At 40.3% G+C, this 21,584-nt stretch overlaps 1 protein-coding gene across 1 annotated transcript in view; it reads left to right on the top strand.

The window, feature by feature from the left end:
* Positions 1 to 20,277, top strand: part of Lemd3 (LEM domain containing 3) — a 55,888-nt gene extending 35,611 nt beyond the window's left edge. The window contains exons 5-13 of the mRNA XM_021175093.2: positions 10,092 to 10,171; positions 10,261 to 10,406; positions 11,822 to 11,923; positions 12,037 to 12,139; positions 12,633 to 12,811; positions 15,693 to 15,774; positions 17,592 to 17,697; positions 17,787 to 17,865; positions 18,072 to 20,277. Of these exons, the coding sequence (XP_021030752.1) occupies positions 10,092 to 10,171; positions 10,261 to 10,406; positions 11,822 to 11,923; positions 12,037 to 12,139; positions 12,633 to 12,811; positions 15,693 to 15,774; positions 17,592 to 17,697; positions 17,787 to 17,865; positions 18,072 to 18,235 (1,041 nt within the window). The 3' untranslated portion in view covers positions 18,236 to 20,277. The remainder of the gene's footprint in view (positions 1 to 10,091; positions 10,172 to 10,260; positions 10,407 to 11,821; positions 11,924 to 12,036; positions 12,140 to 12,632; positions 12,812 to 15,692; positions 15,775 to 17,591; positions 17,698 to 17,786; positions 17,866 to 18,071) is intronic.
* Positions 20,278 to 21,584: the final 1,307 nt, after the last annotated feature.

Genomic DNA, 21,584 nt, shown 5'->3' with positions numbered 1-21,584 from the left:
TCTGTGTAGCCCTGGCTGTCCTGGCACTCACTTTGTAGACCAGGCTGGCCTCGAACTCAGAAATCCGCCTGCCTCTCCTTTAAGTTTATTCTTATGTATTTCCTTTTTGAGGCGATTATAAACAATTGTTGTCATTTCCTGTTGAGATTCTTTGCTCTTACTGTATAGGAAACAATTGATTTTTCCATGTTGATTTTTGTACCCTGCAAGTTTGAATTCATTTACTCTAAGGGGACTTTTTTTTTTTAATTTAGAATTTTTACAGGTTTTTTAAAAATATTTTTATGTAGATAATTATATCATTTGTGAAAAGAGATAAAATTACTTTTTCTGTTTCAGATTTTCAAATTTCTTGCATAAGTTACTCCTAGACTTTCTAGTGCCTGTGTTGAATAGGAGTGGCGAGTGGGCCCACGCCTCCTTCTTGTCTTTATGTTCTCCCTGTTAGGTCTGACAGCTCGCTCATGTGTGGGCCTCGGTGGGTGTGGCTCTTTGACATGGACATCCTTTCCCTACTCCTGGGCATTTTTAAAACTCATTGTTGAAGGACTGTTAAGTTTTCTCATGCTTTTTCTGTAGCTATTGAAATAATCATTTGATTTAAATATTTTCATTTATTTTTTATTGGGACTACAATATGAATACTACTTCTAATTAACAGGATGCATAAGGATCCAAATAATATTGTGGTTTTTAATTTTTTTGATCTATTTAACAGAACAAAACAACAGGTTTAACAGATTAAGAAAATATTGCATTGATATTTTTTGTGTGGAAATGTCTGTGTACCACAGGACCCTGCTGTTATACTTTGAATACGCTGTCCAATTCCCTTTTCTGGTATTTTATTAGGGACAATTGTGTCTTTATTAATTGATGTTAGTCTGAATTTTAATGTCCCATCTATCTAACATTGATAACAAAAACCCACATATCTCTAGTTGCATATGTATCAGAAGATGGCCTAGTCGGTCATCATTGGGAAGAGAGGCCCCTTGGTCTACCAAACTTTATATGCCCCAGTACAGGGGAACGCCAGGGCCAGGAAGTGGGAGTGGGTGGGTTGGGGAGCAGGGCGGGGGGAGGGTATAGGGGACTTTTGGGATAACATTTGAAGTGTAAATGAAGAAAATATCTAATAAAAAAATTTAAAAAAAAGTCAGTTTGGGGGCTAGCAAGATCATTCATGCATTGGATAAATGCACTTGCTGCCAAGCTTGACGGCCTGAGTTCAATCCCTGAGACTCACGTGGTGGAAGGGAGAGTCCTCTTACTGCCACATGTGAGCCCTTGGATGCTCATGGCCTTGCATGTATGCATGCACGCGCGCGCGCGCACACACACACACACACACACTCAGAGTAAATAAATATATAAATTAGTGTTAAAAGTTTAAGAAAGTTTGGAAAAGTTCTCTTTGTTTTTTGAAGAATTTGAGTAGTAATTTTTTCTAATGAAGTGAGTAAGAAGTGAATTACCCTTTCATGCCTGCCCAGGACCACACCAATTAGTGTTCCAGCATGAATGGAGAAGGACACATAAGCCCCATACCTATTTGACTAGCTGTACTCAATGGCTGAGAGAAGGAGACTTCAGTTCTCTTCAGGAAGCTCCCATAGGCTGGTTGGCCATGTTCAAGTAGTTAGTTCTAAACCCAGGCAACACTAATGGGGTTTGCTAAGTCATGTACAGGCAGTTTTTAGGAGAGGGCATGCGTTTAGAGGGGCGTTTGTGGAGGAACAGGAGGAACAGGGGAAGACTTAGAGAAGGAGGGAGAGGTAGGTATAGTGAAAATACATTTTACTCATTTCTGAAATCCTCATAAAGAGAAAATATGTATTTTTCTTTGAATGAAATGTTTGTCTTTTACTTCTGTCTGGTTTGTAGTATTGAAGTCATCATTTTCCTCATTGATGTTTATCTGTGTATTCTGTCCAGTTTTGAAAGTTGTTTATAGCAATCTACTACCAACAGTGGTGCGCTCTCCCTCCATCCTGTCTTTAATTACTCTCTCTGTCTGTGGGTTCTCTAATGTGTATATGCCAGTATAACTGCTGTATCTTCTGAGTGGATTGAGCTGCCTGCCTATGTGACATCCGTAGTTGACTATTCCCATGGACTGTCTCTCTCATCTATCCTTGTCAGCCTGTGTGTGTGCCCTTAAAGCTAAAGTGGATTTCTTTTACACGTTCATCCATCAATCCAATGATTAGGGTGCTTCTATTTTTATTTGAAGTCTATTGTTGATGGGAGAGACTTTTTTTTTGTTGTTGTTTCCACTTGCTTTCTCTCTGTATGGAAATTTTGTTTGTTCATTTTTTTTAAAGATAGATTTATTTATTTATTTATTTATTTATTTATTTATTTATTTATTATTTATTATAAGTACACTGTAGCTGTCTTCAGACACACCAGAAGAGGGCATCAGATCTCATTACAGATGGTTGTGAGCCACCATGTGGTTGCTGGGATTTGAACTCAGGACCTCTGGAGAGCAGTCAGTGCTCTTAACCACTGAGCCATCTCTCAAGCCCGAAATTTTGTTTTTCTGCCATACTTCTTTTTTGTATTTCTTTTGTAGTAAAATGCTTTAATTGCTTTTGAATTTATTATCCTCCTTTATGTTATCAATGTGTCTTTTAGATTGTATAACCATTAATGTTTATAGCTTTTGACATGAATATATTTATAGCTTTTAAAGCCTAATTTTGTTCTTTAACTTGTATATTGGTTGGTCTTCCTCTCTCAGCACTTCATGTGTTTTATCTTACTATTCCGTAGGTTCTCCTATGTGATGAGCAGCTTCTCTCTTTAAAAGTCTCTTTGCCTTTTGACAGTTTGATAATAATTGTGTGTGTGTACATGTGTGTGATAATAATGGTATGTGTATGTGTGTGGACACGTGTGCATATGTATGGGTAGATAAATGGGCAGGTTCACATGTGGGGAAGGAGACCAGAGGTCAACACTGTCTTCTTCAATGGTCTCCTCCTTTCTCTAAAAATCCTGAGCTGCCTGCTTTACCTAAGCCATATGGCCAGGACGCTCCAGGGACCGCCTCCCCGTCTGCTTCCCCAGCTCTGGGGGAACAGGCATGTGCCACCATGCCAGGCTTTGTTTCATGAGTCTGGGGATCCAGACTCATGTCCACACTCAAGCAAACTAGCACTGCAGCTCAGCCATCTCCCCAGCCCCTGAAGGCAGCAGTGTCTCCTGATGTGTTGTTCCTGTTATTTAGACTTAACATTCCTGCTTACTTGTTGGGTTTCTTCAATCTGAATGCATAATTCCTTACCCAAATTTGGGGAATTTTTGATTCTTATATTTTCATTTTTTCTTCTCTTTTCTCATTTTATGCTTCCATAATATCCTGAGTGAAACACTTTGCCTTTTTTGTTCTTTGTAATGTACCTCTAACTACTAACTGAATAATATCAAACGGTGGGGTTTGCTGACTCTAGTACATTCCTGAAGACGTATAATTAATTTTCAGTGAACTTTAGTTGTTCTGTTACACATGCCCGTCATCAAAAGTTTTCCTAAATTTCCTAAAATTATTCTGTACTTCCGAACAGTTGGATTTCGGCGGTGGTGGGTTTGGTCTGGTCTAGGTTTTGTGTTGCTGGCTTTTTATTTTTTAAGACTTATTATTTATATTTAAGTACACTTATTTATTATTTATGTGTAAGTGTACTGGTGTCTTCAGACACACCAGTAGAGGGCGTCAGATATTATTACGGATGGTTGTGAGCCACCATGTGGTTGCTGGGATTTGAACTCAGGACCTTCATAAGAAAAGTCAGTGCTGAGCCATCTCTCCAGCCCCCGTGTTGCTGGCTTTTTTGTTTGTTTCTGTTTCTGCAGTGCTAGGAGTTGAGCCTAGCAGATCAGACCTCCTGCCTTGCTAGGCAAGCATTCTCTCACTAAGATGTGTCCCCAGTTCCTGTTTCATGGTCCAGAATGAGGGCTGGGGTTACTTTTGTTTTTTAACACTATAGACTTTTTATTGCATATTCTAAAAAGAGTCGAGATTCCATTTCTTAAAGTTATTTTCAAATATTAATACTCATTAGGTTCATATGTATGCACATCTGTGTTACTCTATTTGGCCTCAGGTTGTGAAATATGTTTATCACATCATAGATGCAGTCTCCAGAGCTGCCAATAATAACTCCCCCACCCCCAATCAATAAGCAGGATGGGGGTGTGTCAAAAAAAAGTCTAAAATTCTAGACAAGTCTCAAAAGGATTTCTTAAAATAGTGTTTTATTTTCAGTAAAAATTACCATCATAATTTAATTCTCATGAGAAATAAAGGGAAAAAGTTTTAAATTCACTGTATAATGGTAACCTCTGGTAGTATTTGATCTAGCTTTCTTTAGTCTTTTAAAATTAGTATGACTATAAATATCTTCTATTACAAATATTCATGTGTTTATCCTTGCAATCATATACATTTGCCTCTCCCATTACACAGCATAAGTTTTTAAATTGCTGGATAATATTTTACTATATAACTAACGTGCATTGACTTTTTTCCTAGTCATTTCCTTAGGAAATAATCCTGAAAAGGAAATTACTTTTTCAAAGAGCCTGAACTTTATAAAATGCTTTTGATAATGTTCATATTACTTCCTAATCTAGAATGACAGTGTGAGCGTAGCCTAGCCCCAGTTGGCTTTTTTTTTTTTAATCTGTGCAGCATGTAAGAAACCCCCACTTGTTATCAGACAAGGACTGTAAGGTATACACAGCAAGCTTTCTGTTTATGGAGAATTCTTGTACATTTCATTTCTAGGCATTTACGTTATGATTTCATCCGCACAAAGCCAACACTTGGACATAGTAGCAAATAAGGCAGCCATTCCCACCACTCCACAGTGCTCACCAGCATCTCTGGCTTCTGGTGCATGGTACAGAAGTCCCAGCACAGAGCTTCTGTTTTGTTGACTTTGACTCATTACATTTTATTAGTATTTCCTTACTCTTTCTCCTTCAGAAGGAGTTTTAATCCGCTTATTTATCTAGATATATCTCTGACTTACCAAGGGCTTTTACTGAACTTTCATAGTTTGGTAGTGAAAGGCGGCTCACCGTTGGGAGACTTAAGAAATAGGTCCCTCTGGTGGAGCGCGTAGGAAGCACAGCGATGTGTTTGTAGCTGGAGCACTCACGGCATCCCTGTGGGCGGGGTGAGGAGTGCTGCGTCGGTTTCTAAGTTGCTTTCAAACCCCGATTAACTTCTGACACAATACACAATACCTAAGATTTGTGAAGAACTTACTAGGAAAGTAGATCTTTGTGAATGTCCCAAGTGCTGGCCAGATAAGAGTTTTATGGTTCAGCCCGGCCCCCTGATCACTGTTGGTGAACCTTTATGTGGAAGATGAAGTGTTTTCAAGAGGCCTGTGATGAGACAGGGCGGATTCCCTCTTCTGCAGACAGTGTGTCTGGAAATGCGGTGTCTGCGCCATCGCCACTTTCCCAACCTCATTCCAGTTTGCTTGTCTTTCCATCTTGATGCCTTCATCCTTTTTCAGTTCTCATTATGCAGAATTAAATCTTCTAGTAGAAATTTGGTAAAAGGAAAAGAAGTATTTTAAAAAGTGAGGCAGTGAGACTTGTATAATACGTTTTTTTTAAGTATGCACTTTATGCCGTGTGCTGGTCTCAAGTTCACCTTCATCTAACAAGGTGGAAGACAGGAAACCTACTTTATGAACAAATTAGAGCTTAGAGGTATAATAACTGGGTCACCCAGCTAGACTGTGACCAGCCTAGGAGTAGGGAGCCTGTCCTCCATGTAACACTGTTGTACTTCTTTGATGACCAGCTAGGTCCATAACCCGTCAGTTCCAGTGTGCATAAGCAGTTGACACTTTAAAGTTGTTGTGAACACCTTGACGTGGCAGTTAACAATGGCTACATGTCATAGATAGCGTACACCTCACTAAGTATGTTGCGCATATGTAGTTTGTAACGAAACTGAAATCTAGTCTCAGATCTGCTGGATACAGAAGTCAATCATCGAATCAATGGTTAAATCTAGTTTTTTGTTTGTTTGTTTTTAAAGGCAAGGTCTAACTGTGCAGCCCTGGCTGTCCTGGAGCTCACTATGTAGACCTGGCGGATCTCTGCCTCCTGAGTCCTGGGATTAAAGAGATCCATCAGCATGCCTGGCACAGTGTTGTTTCTTGGCATCTAGCATATAGCATCTCAAAAACAAACTGTAGTCTCTAGGTGGAGGTGCATAGAGCTGTCTCTGCCTGGCAGCTCCTTTGCATGAGCGGCCCCATCAGATTTCTAATTCTTGGTTGTATTCTTTTCTTTTCTTTTTTTTAAAGTATAGAACAGAGTTTATTCAGGGCATGGGGAGGGGAGTTAAGAGGGTAGTAGAGGCAGAGAGAGAGAGTAGAGAAGTAGAAGAGTAGAGGAGTAGAGGCTGTCCATGAGCACTTGGAGAGAGGGGGGGAGGTTATATTCCTTTAATATACTGTATGTATTCATGTGCATTTACACACACTACCCTTTCCAGGTGCACTTGGTCTTTAAAATAACTGCTGAAAATTTATGTTTTAAAACATCAGATGCTTTAAATTTCAGAGTACAAAAGCAATTGAAGTTTGGTTCAGTCAGTTGTGAGACCAAGCCAGGACTGCATAGCTCGACCATTTCAAAAGTAGATAATACTGTTTTATGTAAAAGGCCCGGCTTCTTTTGTAACACAGAAAGATGGTGGTAAGAAGGGTGAAGGCTATATTCTATAAAGCAAATTCAAACACATGCCCTGTAAGCCACCTTTATTATCTTAAAAAATCCTAGCAAAAGTTTTGTGTCAGTCATTTATGATCCCTGGCAGTTAGTGGTGCTTTGTACAATTTGGTATGTTTGCAGATCGGATATATTAGAGCAAAATTGCCAGTGAATTAGGAAGTTGAAGTGTGTGGCCCAATGAAAACAATTTCCAGTGTCATTGGAGAATCTGTTGGTAAAATAATTCAGTGGACATTTCTAAAATCATTTTTAAAAGAGATTTCTAAAACTTCAAACGCAGCCTTTGCACTATAGAAAGTGCATAAAGTGATCCTTTGTAAAGGGCTTTGTTAGCATAGGAGACCTCAGCTGCTTGGTTTAGTGTTGTGCTTGTAGTTTCTAGCAAAAGAGCTGGCGCGGTGTGGATCATAATTAAATATATATTGTATTAAGATAAACAGATGTTTTTTGTTATTTGTTTTTCAAGATAGGGTTTTTCTGTATAGCCCTGGCTGTCCTGGAACTCACATTGTAGACCAGGCTGGCCTCGAACTCAGAAATCCGCCTGCCTCTGCCTCTGCCTCCCGAGTGCTGGGATTAAAGGCGTGCGCCACCACACCCGGCATCAGATTTTTTTTTTTAAAAAAGTTGTTTAAGATTTAATGTTTAAGAAATTGAATAGGGGGCTGGAGAGATGGCTCAGCTGTTAAGAGCACTGACTGTTATTTTACCAACAGATTCTCCAATGACACTGGAAATTGTTTTCATTGGGCCACACATTTCAACTTCCTAATTCACTGGCAATTTTGCTCTAAAATATCCGATCTGCAAACATATCAAATTGTTCTTTCAGAGGTCCTGAGTTCAGTTCCCAGCAACTACACGGTGGCTGACAACCATCTGTAATGGGATCTGATGCCCTCTTCTGGTGTGTCTGAAGAAGTGTACTCATACACATAAAATAAATAATTCTTAAAAGAAATTGAATAGGGTTTAGGTGAACAGTGCTAGATTGGCTTACCCAGCATGTATATCGTCCCACTTTTTGATCCCTAGCACCAAAGGCAGAAAAGTAAATAACAATGTTTGGAGTTGATTAAAGTACAAAATACACATACAGTGGATAGAAATTGGCTGAAAAAAGGAGTTTTCCTGTGTGTATGAGATCCTCTTTTCCATGATAAGTGTAATTGTAGCATAGTGTATAAGATACAGTGCCGTGCACTGTTATCTGACTATCCTGGTTTCAGTGTGCACCCAGGCCATGTGCTGGCTCAGGAGGGAAGGTGACTGCTACACAAGCATGCGAACCTCAGTTTGGTCTCCAGAGCCCACATTCAATACAGGGTACAGTGTTTCTGCTCGGTGGTAGCGGGAAGAGGGGCAGGCAAAGACGCTTGCATGGGGAACCTCACTGCTCAGTCCTCTAACAGTGAATGTCAGGTTTACTGAGAGACCTTGTCTCAGAAAGTAAGGGGGAGAGCCATTGAGGAGCACGGTGTGTCAACCTTTGATCTTTCCACGCACAGCCACATACCCATATATGCACCACATACCCCTCCCCATACACATGTACACACACCGTGCACATAACACACATAATTAAAAACAAACAGTATACCTGCCCATCCCTACCAATTAGTAAGCCTTTGGATTTTCTATAATTTTTAGGACCTTAAATGGCCTTTATTTATGAAAAATGTGCATATATTTGTACCTTTATATATAAATTTATATTCCTGGGATATTTTTTCTTTTTCCAGGCAAGGTCTTGCTGTGTAGGTGTGGCTGGCTGGCTGATGTGGTTAATGTGTTAGTATACACTTAAACATTATCACATTAGTAACTAAAACTGAAAACATTTAAAATTATTCATTTGAAATTATAATGAACTTTGTACATGGCACAGTACTTATAAAATGTAGTGTCTGTGAGCTTTCTATATGGCAAAAATACTTTAAACTGTAGTGTCTGTGTGCATGTGCCTGCACGTATACTTAAGTGTCATGGCAGGCACGTGAGTGTAGGTGAGAGGTTGACCTGGAGCAGTGCTCACCTGGTCTCTACTGGCTGTCTCTGCCTCTCATCTTACAGTAGTAGTGTTTCCGTCATAAATGTACCCAGTACATCTAGCTTTTTATATAGCTTCTGAAGACCAAACTCCACCTGTCAGGCTGTTCAACTAAAGCTCTTAGTGCCCAGCTTATGAAGAGGAAAATAGATTGTCCTTTGTGTTCAGTGCAGGTTCATGGTGTTGTGCTTGGAGCATGAAGCATGTCAAGAAACTGCAGCCTCACATGAATCTATCGTAACTCAGTTAGTTGCTGGTGGTAGTAGTAGTAGGGTGTGTGGTGTGGTGTGTGTGTGTGTGTGTGTGTGTGTGTGTGTGGTGTGGATGTTGAGTATTTTTCTTCCTCCTTTTCCAACTTCTATTTGGAGAACATGTCTCTCACTGAAGATGGAGTTTGATGTCCTGACTAAATTAGCTGTCCTCTGTGCCCCGAATTTGCCTCTACCCCCACTCCCCCAGACTCCACAGGTGCTGTGGTTCCCTGTGTATGTTAGTATTCCTGGCCTTTGTATGGAGCTGGGTATCTGAACTCTATTCCTCATGCCTGTCTCTCGGGCTCCCTGCCCTCTGAGCCACCTCCCTAGCCAAGCAGGAGTTGCCCTGTCAGTGAAGTTTGTATTCCGCTTCATAGAGCTCTTGGGTCTCTCTTGGAATGAGTGGATCTTTCACCTGTGTATGATTATTTTCTACAAAAAATGGGTTGAAAAGTACTGGTTTACTGAGTTGTTAACATCCTTCTGTTACACTGTATCAAAGTCACATTTGTTAATGTCATATCAATTTATGAAAAGTCTTTAAGTACTGTGAACTTATAGTCATAAATGACAAGTATGTTTTTCTGATTTATACTTTCTCACTTGGAAGTTTGAATTTATAATTAGTTACAATCCACATTTTTGAGCTTACAGGCTTAATAGTTTCACTTGTTGAACATTTGAATCGTCTCAGTAATTTGCCATATGCTTATTTGAAAATACTGTTCCATTTATGAAAGGTAAACTTAATTCATTATCACAATGATATTTGAAAATAAACTTAACAAATAACTAAAATTTGTAAATATAATAAAACTAGAAAGAAAGCATAGCAGAATATTAATAGTGCTTCTATTGGAATCATGAGAAGATGGTGTTTTTCATTTTTTATTTTTTAGTACCGAGTTGTATGTTTTCGTTATGTTTATGTGGTTAAAATGAAAACAAAGCATGTTGTTTATGTGACGGTTTACATAGGACTATTGAGAATGGGTCTCTGTTTTTCTTGTTAGAATTTAGGTCCTGAGTATGAAGATGTATTTAATACTTCATTGCTGTGGATTTTTAAAAATGGGAAAGATGTTGGAATAAGGTACAGGATTTGATTTACAATTTGATGATTTTGTATTGTAAGAAGTGGTTTTTGAAATTTTAATCTCTACCTTAATTATTTTTAAATAGGTGTGTTGGTTACGGGCCTGAGGAAGAGTTGACAAACATAACTGATGTGCAGTTTTTACAGTCCACCAGGCCCCAGATGCCCTTCTGGTGCCGTTTCCGGCGTGCTTTCATTACTGTGACCCATAGGTTATTGTTGTTATGTTTAGGTAAGTTGTGAGGATTAGAAGGGGGTGCACTGCTCCCACCCCACAGAATGCCAGAGCTGAGAGCCAGCTTACTCCTTGCTTCCATCGACGGTGCTGGAAATTACTTCCAGGCGTCTTCATTCACTAAGTTTTCGTTTACTTTTGTGTGACTGTGATCAAATACCTGACAGAGATCAATAACTCTCAGCAAGAAAGGTGTATTTAGTGAGAGTTGCCAGTCTATCATGAGAGGGGGGTTGGCAGAGCAGATAGCATGACAGCCAGGAAGCAAAGAGGAGAGAGTGGCCAGAGGCAAGTGTCCCAAAGTCCTGTGCCAGGGACTCGTTTCCTCCAGCTAGGTCCACTTTGGAGATGGCCACAGTTCCCACTTTAGTGCTGTCAGCCGCTGACACAGGTTGTACGAGGACACATCTTCATCTTTAAATGATAACAGCAAAGTTGGGGGTATTTATGACAATTGTGGACCCAAGGGCTTAGAAGACGGTATTCTAAAAAGAGAGAGAAAAGTTTGTCATGAACATGTCATAGAAGGAACACGTTTAGTAGGATGTGTGTAGAAACCTACAAAACCTACTTGTAGAACGCAGAGTGGGAAATACAAAAGCTGAGTCCCACCCCCCACCCCCACCCCCGCCGCTTTTGTATTGGGTTTTGAGACAGGGTTTCTCTGTGTAGCCTTGGCCGTCCTGGAACTCACTTTGTAAAGTACCCTGGCCTCAAACATAGTCACTCTGCCTCCTGAGTGCTGGGATTAAAGTGATGTGCCACCATATCTGGCTAAAGTTTGAGCTTATTTTTAAATAAAGTAAGCCCTTAAATTTTTGGTTTAAAATGTTATTTATGGGAAATAATTTTTTTAAACTTAGATTCTTGGTTTTTTTTTTTGTGGGGGTGGGTTGAGACAGGGTTTCTCTGTATAGCCCTGGGGCTGTCCTGGAACTCACTTTGTAGACCAGGCTGGCCTCGAACTCAGAAATCCGCCTGCCTCTGCCTCCCAAGCACTGAGATTAAAGGCATGCGCCACCATGCCCGACTGGAATTTTTATAATAAGAAATTATTCTTTTCTGTTTTCTTAGCACTCTAAACATAATTCAGTTTATTTAATATTTGGTGTGTTTAATAAAACTCAGTTTTTGAGTAGTTTAGTGCTAAAAGAAAAATCTGAAAGTTATTTTTATTTTTAGTAATTGGGATTTAAACACTCAACTGTTAATGTAATGGAAGAATTGTTTTCAAGAGGGGTGAAATTTTGGGAAAGTACTGAAGGTTTTCTCAGCGTAGCTTTATTATTATACGGTTAAATTTACATCTTTGCACTCCATTATTCCGTGAGGCTGGGGGGGAGGGTCACTGTTAGCAGCTATCATGGAACCATTACCAAGCACAGCCTTAACGCCAACCCCGAATGTTGCAGGTGTACTGATGGTGTGTGTTGTTCTCCGTTACATGAGATACCGCTGGACTAAGGAGGAAGAGGAGACAAGGCAGATGTATGACATGGTGGTAAAGATTATAGGTATGGAACTTATAAAGTCCTAAACTGTTTGTAGAACAGTCACCAGAGACAAAGCTTCAGCATGGTTGACAGCAGTTGATTTATTTGTAAAGTTATTGTTGGTTTATTTTCAGATGTTTTGCGAAGTCATAATGAAGCTTGCCAGGAGACTAAAGATTTACAGCCTTACATGCCTCTTCCACATGTCCGCGATTCCCTAATACAGCCGCAGGACAGGTGTGTAAGCCAGCACGGATCTGTGGGAGACTTGCATTTTACTGAGACTTGTGGCTCCTCTCAACTAAACCTACTTGACTGGATAGAGTTTTTAAAGTATTTCACCCTCTCCTCAGTGTGTAGTAAGACAGCTGGTTTATCGCTCATTCCCGCTCCTGCATCTGTTTATCCCTGCTTCTCAGTCTTCCTCTCTATCCCCGAGGACAGTGAGAATCGTACTGAGAAACAGCAGAGCCACTTAGGATTGATTTTAGTAATATTAAAGACTGAGGTGGTTACTACTGAAGCTTTTTAAATGAAGGCTAAACCTGACTTTTTGAAAATGAAAAAAAGATGCATATTTCCATATTCTGCAAGGTATGGCTTCTCAGTCTAGTAGCTCATCTTCATCTCCAGTGAAGAGCAGCTGCTCACAGTAACTGTTGTTTCAGTTACTAACATTTCCAAAAGACGAGAAGCCAAGGGGAAATTTGTTGTTTGGTTTGTGTGATAGGAAAAAGATGAAGAAAGTCTGGGATAGAGCTGTTGACTTCCTTGCTGCTAACGAATCTAGAGTCCGTACGGAGACTCGAAGAGTAGGCGGTGCAGACTTTCTAGTCTGGCGGTGGATCCAGCCCTCTGCATCTTGTGACAAGACATTAGTTATACCCTCTAAAGTGTGGCAAGGTCAAGGTATGTAGTTTTAAGTTTAAGCAAAACCAAAGATTTTCTAATTTTTCAAAATATGCAATATATATTTAATTGAAACAATGTACTGTGAAAATATGTGAATGCAAAGGTTCCCTTTACAGCTCTACCCCATAGAAGGAATAAATGTTAGCACAGAACTGCTTTGTCTACAGCAATAAAGACCAATATTTCTTCTTGTGGATCCATGAGATGGTTGTTGTGTTACCACAATCATTGCTAATACATGTTCAGGACACATCAGGTGTGCTGTGGAACCGTGACCTCCATAGCCCGATTTCCAGTTGTGGTTGCCTTTCTCCTGGGTCTCACTAAGACCCCTGTGCCCGACTCTGTCCTTTTCCAAGTGTCTTTTGTAGCTGTCATTACATGCTTGTCTTAATCATCTGTGTAGTTTCAGAACAGATAGAGTAGAACACAGAAGGAGTCTTGAAGATTGGCTGCTTTGTGTGCCTGTACCTCTACTACACAGGAGAAATGTGAATATAAAACAGTATAGAAGGGAGTTGTAGATAGTAAATCCTCTTTCCTACCAAATCCTATACAAAGTCTTGCTTATTAATATTTGCTAAACATAGTATTTATAGAAAAGGTAAGTAAAGTGGTTTAGAATTGCTATTTTAAAAATAGCCATTCCATTTTTTCCTTCTAATTTTCCTTTTTAAAGCTTAAATAGATTTAGGGGAGGGCGGTGGAGAGGATCCAAGAGAAGTTGAGGGGGGGGGAATGATAATCAGAATATATCCTTACAAAAATAATGTTTTCAGTTTTAAAAAGTGATGTGCTGTTTCAAATGCTAAGGACAAATTTTCCTTGGAAAGTTACCCGCTGCGGGGCCCTGTAAAACTGGAAATGGAATTACTTATTTCCTATGACCAGCCCGAGTCTGTCAGCCGAGCCCTTCATCAAACTTTCCTGTGGGCTTTGACAGTGGCATCTCTTCCCTGGTTTCTCTCCCGCCCTGGTCGTCTTTTCCAGTCCCGTGGTCGTGTCCAGTGCCCTCTGCTTCCTACTCTGCCTTTTCATCTTTTGGTGTTGCGGTTCGTCAGCGCTGTCCTCTCTTTTTTCCTTACTTTTTCTCATGCCATGGCTCTGTCTTACACACCAGCTCTCATGCTTGTGCCTTGTATCTGTTCCTGCCACTGAGCACTACACTGCACATGCCGTGAGCGTGAGCTCATCGTGTCTGCGTTACGTCTCTAAGTACCCCTGCTCTAGGTGGCAGTGCTCACTCTTCCTCACCTGCTCTGCCACACTCCCGGAAGTCGGCCTCAGGCTTTACCTCTGACTGCACCATGGCTCTGCTGCCCCGACTGTTGCACAGCATCGCCATCTCCCTGTGCACAGCAGATAACCTGGCTGGTTCTAAATTCACTTTGCCTAAGTGACTTTCCACACAGTTACTTTAATTTTGTTTCAATATTAAAGGTAGACCGTGTTGTGCAATCCCTCTACTTAAAACATTTGTGTGGTTTTGCAACTCTTAGGATGTTATCGGGATACTTTCATGCAGCCAGCACAGTCTTGAATAATCCGACTTCTCCTTTTCGGGGCTCATCTTTCTGTTGTATTGCAGCTACACTGACTGACTTTCGTTACTTGAATCTGCCTTTTCCCTTCTTGTCACAGGGCTGTGTCCAGTTGCTCTACCTGAGATGTCCTGTGCACTTACTTACTTCCTCCACTGTTAATTTATGCCTCAGCTCTCAGAGTCGGTTTCACTTCCTTGAGGGAATCTTACCTTACACTGAGGAGATGTTATTATTGTAGAGTCTTCCTGATTGTCACAACTCTAATCCCTGAAAGATACCTATCACCCAAGTGTTGACTCTAGAGATTAATGACAAGCTTAACCCACCTTAACACAGTAATTGGCTCATTAAAAGCATACAAATAATTTTTGGAATATATTTTTTAAAATTATGTTTATGTACAGAGAACTTAGCAGTGTACATTTAACCCAGTTTAGTGGTGAGTTCTTTAGCCTTTGCCTTTTCCAGCTTGGCAGTGCGAGCCACAGACTCAGGACCCAGGATGTTGCCTCTCCAGGGGCAGCGGATCTCATATCTGCCATTATAATTGGTCCTAATAGCGTCCACCAGCTTAGCTAGAGCACCCTTGTCTTCGAGTTAACCTGTGTGAAGGCAACAGTGGAGCATGTCTTCCTGTGGACCAGGCACCCCAGCCTGGCCTTTCCTTTGATGATGCAGTAGGGCACCCCCATCTTTTGACACAGGGCAGGCAGGAAAACCACCAACTCAATGGAGTCTATGTCATGGGCAGGCACCACCAGCTGAGCCTTCTTGTTCTCCACCTAGGTGGTGACTGTATTGACTCCTGCTCGGAGGACAGGCGGTCTCTTAGTTGGGACGTCGCCTTTGCCAGCAGCTTTCTTCTCAGCACGGGCCAGTAGCCTTTGCTTCTTCTCTTGCTTTGTCTCTGGCCTGTACTTGTGGGCAAGCTTAAGCAGCTGAGTAGCTGTCTGCCTTTCCAGGGCCTGGGTGAACTGGTTAATAGCAGGAGGTACCTTGAGCGGCTTACAGAGGATGGCTCTTTGCCACTGCAGCCTGATATAGCAGGGCCACTTGATGAAGCGTGTTAGATCTCTTTTGGGCCTTTTCTCAAACAAAGGATTGACCACCTTTCTGCCTCCTGTTTCTTGACAACAGCAGGGGCCAAAGCCACCTTCTTCCTTGGCCTTCTTTGAGCATCTTGCTCAGCTGGAGGAGAGAGAAAGAAGAGGGAATTGTGGGTAGTAAGTAAGCAGCCTCGGAGACCACAAATAATTTTTTAATGAACTAAATGATTGTCTTTCAACAAACTGGAACAATGGCAAGTAATACAGTTGCTTTTTTTTTTTTTGTAGCATTTCATTTAGATAGAAGAAATTCACCACCAAATAGTTTGACTCCATGTTTAAAGATTCGAAATATGTTTGACCCAGTTATGTAAGTATTATGATCAGACATGCATAATTGTTTTTATTTGAAGCATCTGGGTGTAAAATGCATGCTATATCTATTATACTGTGTGTCTAATTTATAACTTCTTTCTGTTTAACTATAAATGTTATACTTTTCCCCTTTTGTTAAATTCTAAGCAAAGGTTTGACCTTTGACACAGAAAAATAAGGGCTTGTAAAATGTTTATAAATCTCTGTATTCAGTGTGACTGCTAACATAAATGCATGAAGGTAGGTTAATAACAAATAATGCATGCCCTCTATCAAATGCAATGTTCATTTTATATGGAATCGTTACAGTTTTACCTCAGTAGGCTACCTTCGTTAATCTTGCAGAAATTTCTAGTCCTATAAAAACAAACAGAAAATAGAACAACCCCCTACAAAGCATCACACCTTATTCTGTGTTTTATATGTACACAATAGTAGAAGAACTCTGGAACTTTTCTGACCAACATAATCATCACAGCACACATCCAGGGAGTGACAGCATCTACTACCTTAGAATACCACGTCTGTCTGTCTGTGCGTGCCTGCGTGTGCGTGTACCTGTGCCTCAGTCTCCATGCATGGGTCTCTCACTAAACTTGAAGTGTCTCCTAGGCTGTGTGGTGAGCAAGCTCTAAGGATCTGATAGTCTCCTGCTTATAACATGCTGGTTACAGGCATAGGCTGCCTTGCCCAGCTATTTAGAAAGAGCTAGAGATTTGAATCCAGGCCCTTGTGCTTATAGAGCAAGCACTCTGACCCACTGAACCATCTTCCTAATATATTTTAGTTATCAGTTGTAATAATTTTGAGACTTGCTATTATAATAGCTACCTTAGTTAGCTGTTAATGATATGACAGATAAAACCTTTTTTTTCTAGTTTTCTTCTAATTATAATACTTTTATTCGTTGAGAATTTCATATATACATACAGTGTATTTTGATCATATTTATCCCCTAGCCCTCCCCTAACTCCTCCCAGATCTACTCCCACTCCCCACCTCCTATACAGCCCTGGGTTTGGAGTTCTACAGGGGAGTGTGAGTGTAGTAAAGCTATAAAGACCACGCCCTTTAAAAAGGACGGACTCTTCCTGCCCCAGAAACCATCAATGCCAATAGCTCTTCAGCTAGAGGTGGGTGGTTTGTTTTTTTTTCTTCAAATCTTGACAGTAGAAATTATGTTTTAAGAAAAATAGCTGCTGATCCCATGTTATGGTCACTCACTTGTGGTTGTTAAGTCAATGACAGGTGATACCAGAATGCATTAGATGTAGGAAGGTCCTGTCGCTGTAAACACGCATGCACTCTGATCCGCTTTTCACAGTGCTTGATACTTCTGTAGGGAATCTACAGCATGCTTTAGTAATTAGGAAATCAATTGCAGTCCAGCATTTTAGTGCATTAGGCAGATTAAAAGTCAAGTTGCTTTTCCTTTTGCCCTCCGGAGCATCTGTGGCTCGCCCCAGTGCGACTGGAGCATGCGCACAGCAGAGGCGCTCCTGAGGCTCTCGCGGAGGTGGGGTGACCCAGCACCATGCTTGCCTTGTGGCATTTCTCTTTTTGTTTTGGAAAGAGAAGCTTGGAATGTAGTGTTTATATTAAGAAATAAGTTACAATTGGAAGCCGTTATTAACAGTAAAGAAAACAGTGTTGCTCTGTTGCAGCAGTCATGTTAACACTTGTCTGCAGAGCTGGAACAACCTGCAGCATAGAGCTACACAGACGGACTGGACTGTTTGGTTTCGCTGCAGTGTGGGGCACAGTACGCGCAGCTCCGGATAGCAGGGTTGATGTTGTTTCTTTTAATTCCAGGGAAATAGGAGATCACTGGCACCTGGCGATCCAAGAAGCGATTTTAGAGAAGTGCAGTGATAATGACGGCATCGTTCATATTGCCGTAGACAGGAACTCGCGGGAGGTAAGCCGAGTCCAATCGTACACGTGCGTTTCGGGTTTGCGGCTATGAAACTAAGACTATCGTGTCTCTGTTTTCTGTTTATGTTACAGGGCTGTGTCTATGTTAAATGTTTGTCTCCGGAATATGCTGGGAAGGCTTTTAAAGCCTTGCATGGCTCTTGGTTTGATGGTAAGAAATTTGACTCTTACAAAGATTTGGAAAGGGTAATTAGTTGGTTTAGATTATGCCTGACTTTTTAAAAAATAATTTTCGGTTAACATTTTTTGAATAATAATTTAGATAATATTTTGTGTTCATTTCTTTCCACAGTTAATTTTCTACAAATACTAAGCATCATTTTACAGATCTAAAATACTCTTTTTATCTTACAACAGGAAAATTGGTTACAGTAAAATACTTACGACTAGATAGATACCACCATCGCTTTCCCCAGGCCCTCACTTGCAACACTCCCTTGAAGCCAGCAAATAAACATATGAACTCTCTGTCTCACCTGCGCCTGCGGACTGGCCTAGCTAATTCTCAAGGAAGTTCGTGAAAAGATGTCTTCACTCCTAGGACTGTTAATTTAAATAGGAAATTCCCATTTGGCTTCCTGTCTTCCTTTTAAAATGCTTTTGTATGTAATATTTTTATTGCTGAAGACAGCTGTTTGAAAGTTCTGGAAATCTTGAGGTTCCGAAGGGTTTGCAGTGAGGCAGGCAGTGCTGAGGAGGCAGAGGAGGACTGTGTGACTCAGTCTGTGGGGCTCAGGAGTGCCAGCGCATCAGGCTGGGCATGAGGAGCACCGACTTGACAGTAAGCGGTTCAGAGATGGTGCTTATAGGCTTGCACCAAGAGTGTTTAGAGAACCACGGACAAGCATGGCGAAGCAGCTTGTTTTGTGTTTCCATAATTTGTGAACTAATGTGAATTTTTGTATACAGTAAGCCGCATCGTTCCTTACAGGCCACTGTGGTAAAACCGTTCACGTCCCACTTTAACCTTAGGTTTCTATTGCTCGTAAAAGGTTCATTTGCTGCAGCTGGAAGATGGGGAAAGTTATTTGGCTTTAATGGCTACATACATGTGTAAGAGGGTGACATGTCCTTACATTGGCTTTTGTATATATGTATAAATGCTGATGGTAGCGAAAGCCTTGTATTGTGAGAATGTCTGCATTAGCAGTAAAATAAGCTTTCTATTTTACTCATAATCTAATCTGTGTATATATACATATACATACATACATATATATGTGCGTAGCTGTGTGCCTATGTACATATGTAGCTGCACATATGTACATATCCACACAGATATATACATATGGCTGTACAGTCATAGATGATCAAGCAGCCAAATACCTGGAAGTATTAGATACATGTTTAAAATATCTTTTATAGATTTTATATAAAAATATCTGAGTATGGTTTTGTGTAGAAGTTCTGGCACCAGCTGTAATGAGTTCAAATTTATGTGAGCAATAAAAAAGCAATTGGCAGATACTGGAAAATATTTTGTGAAAAGCTGTATTTATTATAAATACTGGGACTGTGACAGAACTAAAGGGATTATGTCATTTCCCAGTCTGTTTATAGCTTAAAGAACTGTTAGCTCCTGTCCTGTTCTATGTCCAGTGTAAAACAGGGTACATTGTTGCAGCAAAATGTACTAGACAAATTTTCCTTGGAAGGTTGGGCCATGCAAGTTTGCAGTGTAGATGGTGCACGAATGACCATTGGTTTGTGCCTCAGTGTTTACTTCAGGAAAGCTCCTTTATTACTGTATGATTTCAGATCTGAATAGTTACTGGTCAAGGTTTACTTGTAACCTAAAAATTGGCTTTTTGAAACATAACCTGCTGGATAGATCATTGTTGGTCCAAGGGAAGATGTGAAACAGCTGGAAGTACATGAATCTTAATTTTTACGTTAAGTTCAGTTTTCTTTTTGCTGTGTATGTGTTTGGTTTGCAGCATGCACTTGCACAGATAATGCACGTTTTCTGGTTAAGTAAACATGATGCACACGATTCTGTAACAGAAAATCCTTGTGCCTTACCTGTGTGCTTTTGTGGGCACCATGTTTATGAAGAAGAAATGATTTGTTCTCAGAAGAGAATAAATTTTAAATTCTCAATCTATGTCTCAGATGCTAATGTGTTAAAATATATATATATATATATATATATATATATATATAATATATAAAGTAACCAATCTTTCTGTATGTTATGTGCATCATAGTGATTTATTTGAGCTTAGTGACACAATCTTGTAACCTGTTGCAAGAGTGAATGTAAAATAAGATAGTTGTGGCATTTAAACAGGTCACCTGTTGATGCAGATGCATCTTTTTCTTGCTTCTAAGATATATTTCATGTAAACATTGTACATTTATTATTGTAATATATACTATTATGCAGCTTATTTTACCTGGAACTCTTACGCCGACCAAGAGTCCTCCCTGTAAGACAGATGGGAATGTGTATAATAATTAGGTATTTGAAAAGTTCTGCTTTGATGTAATTTGTTTCTTGTTCTGTTTTAAAAAAAGAAGGAAAACATTCTAATTAAAAATTTATTAGGTTTTTTTAAAAACATGCGTCTTTGTTTTAAAGAAACATGTTAAGTGTCTTGTGTCTCTTTTTCTTCTTGCCGTGAAAGTAGGGATCTTTAAATCTCTTCCTCAGGGTGGATGGTTGCATGTGTATTTAAGGATAAGAATTGTAAAGTTTGGATGTCTTCACTATTTTGAGATGGAGATCTCACTGTGTAGCCTGGGCTGCTCTCAGACTTGTGGATTCCTCCTGCTTTCTAAGAAAGCCTTCCAAGAGCTGAAGTTACACGGGTGAGCACCATGCCCACGTGACAAGGTCATTGTAACCACCTACTTTCATCATCTTTAAACAATTTTTAGTAATTATTAACTATACAGGTTATGGGCGTCATCATATTTTATGTTTGTGTGTGTGTGTGTGTATGTTCACCCATTACCCTCATTGTCCTCTTCCTATCCTTTCTAATCCTGTCTTCTAGTTCTGCTTCTCTTTATGAAAATGACTTCATTTAACTTTCAAGTGTTTGGACCAAATGGTGACAAGAATGTGAATCAACTGGGTCAGTAAGCACTTCAGCTCAGTTAGATAGTTTTGTCAAAGAGGGAATTCTCAACAGAGAAAACAGTTTTATGCATCCTGACTTAGCTGCTAGACCATTCGTTTAGATCTTTATTGGATGTTTCAATCAAGTAAAAAGATTTGATTCATTAGTCATGTTCTAGACGTACAGATTGCTGACACAGTTGGTACCAGTTAAGAATTCAGACTTGGAAAACACATAGGCTAATCCTGGAGAAAGAGGAAAGTGAAAGTTTCTATAGTAAGTTAAAGGATACTGTGGATAAAGCATTATAATAGTAACGTAAAAGGAAAGTAGGCAGGACTCTGAGATGCAGAGAGGCTTGGCTGTGTCTTCCTGGACCAGAGGCACAACAGCTAAGGATGAGTTAAGACAAAGGGCCTAGTATCTGTTAGAGTTTCAATGTAAGTCTTTGCCCTGCATTTGCATTCGAAAATTCTCTCTCTCTCTCTCTCTCTCTCTCTCTCTCTCTCTCTCTCTCTCTCTCCCTGTCTGTCTCTCTCTCTGTCTGTCTCTCTCTCTGTCTGTCTCTCTCTCCCTCTCCCCCTTCCCCTCCCTCCCTCCCTCCGCCATGTCATTCACTGATGCATGCATTCTTGCGTGCGTCCTGAATATCAAACCCTCACCTTGCGCTCCCTGGGTTTCCCTCACATTGTATTTGCAGGTTGTATAAGAGGTAGTTTCTAAGTGAGCAGAATGGAGATGCACAGTGTGTAACATGTCCTTAATGAGAGTCATCTTGGAGTTTCAGTGCCACGAAATCATAGGT

This window comes from Mus caroli, chromosome 10 (assembly GCF_900094665.2).
Source record: "Mus caroli chromosome 10, CAROLI_EIJ_v1.1, whole genome shotgun sequence".
Lineage (NCBI taxonomy): Eukaryota > Metazoa > Chordata > Mammalia > Rodentia > Muridae > Mus > Mus caroli.
The sequence above is the reverse complement of the archived record's forward strand: the minus strand, read 5'-3'. Positions and strand labels throughout refer to the sequence as shown.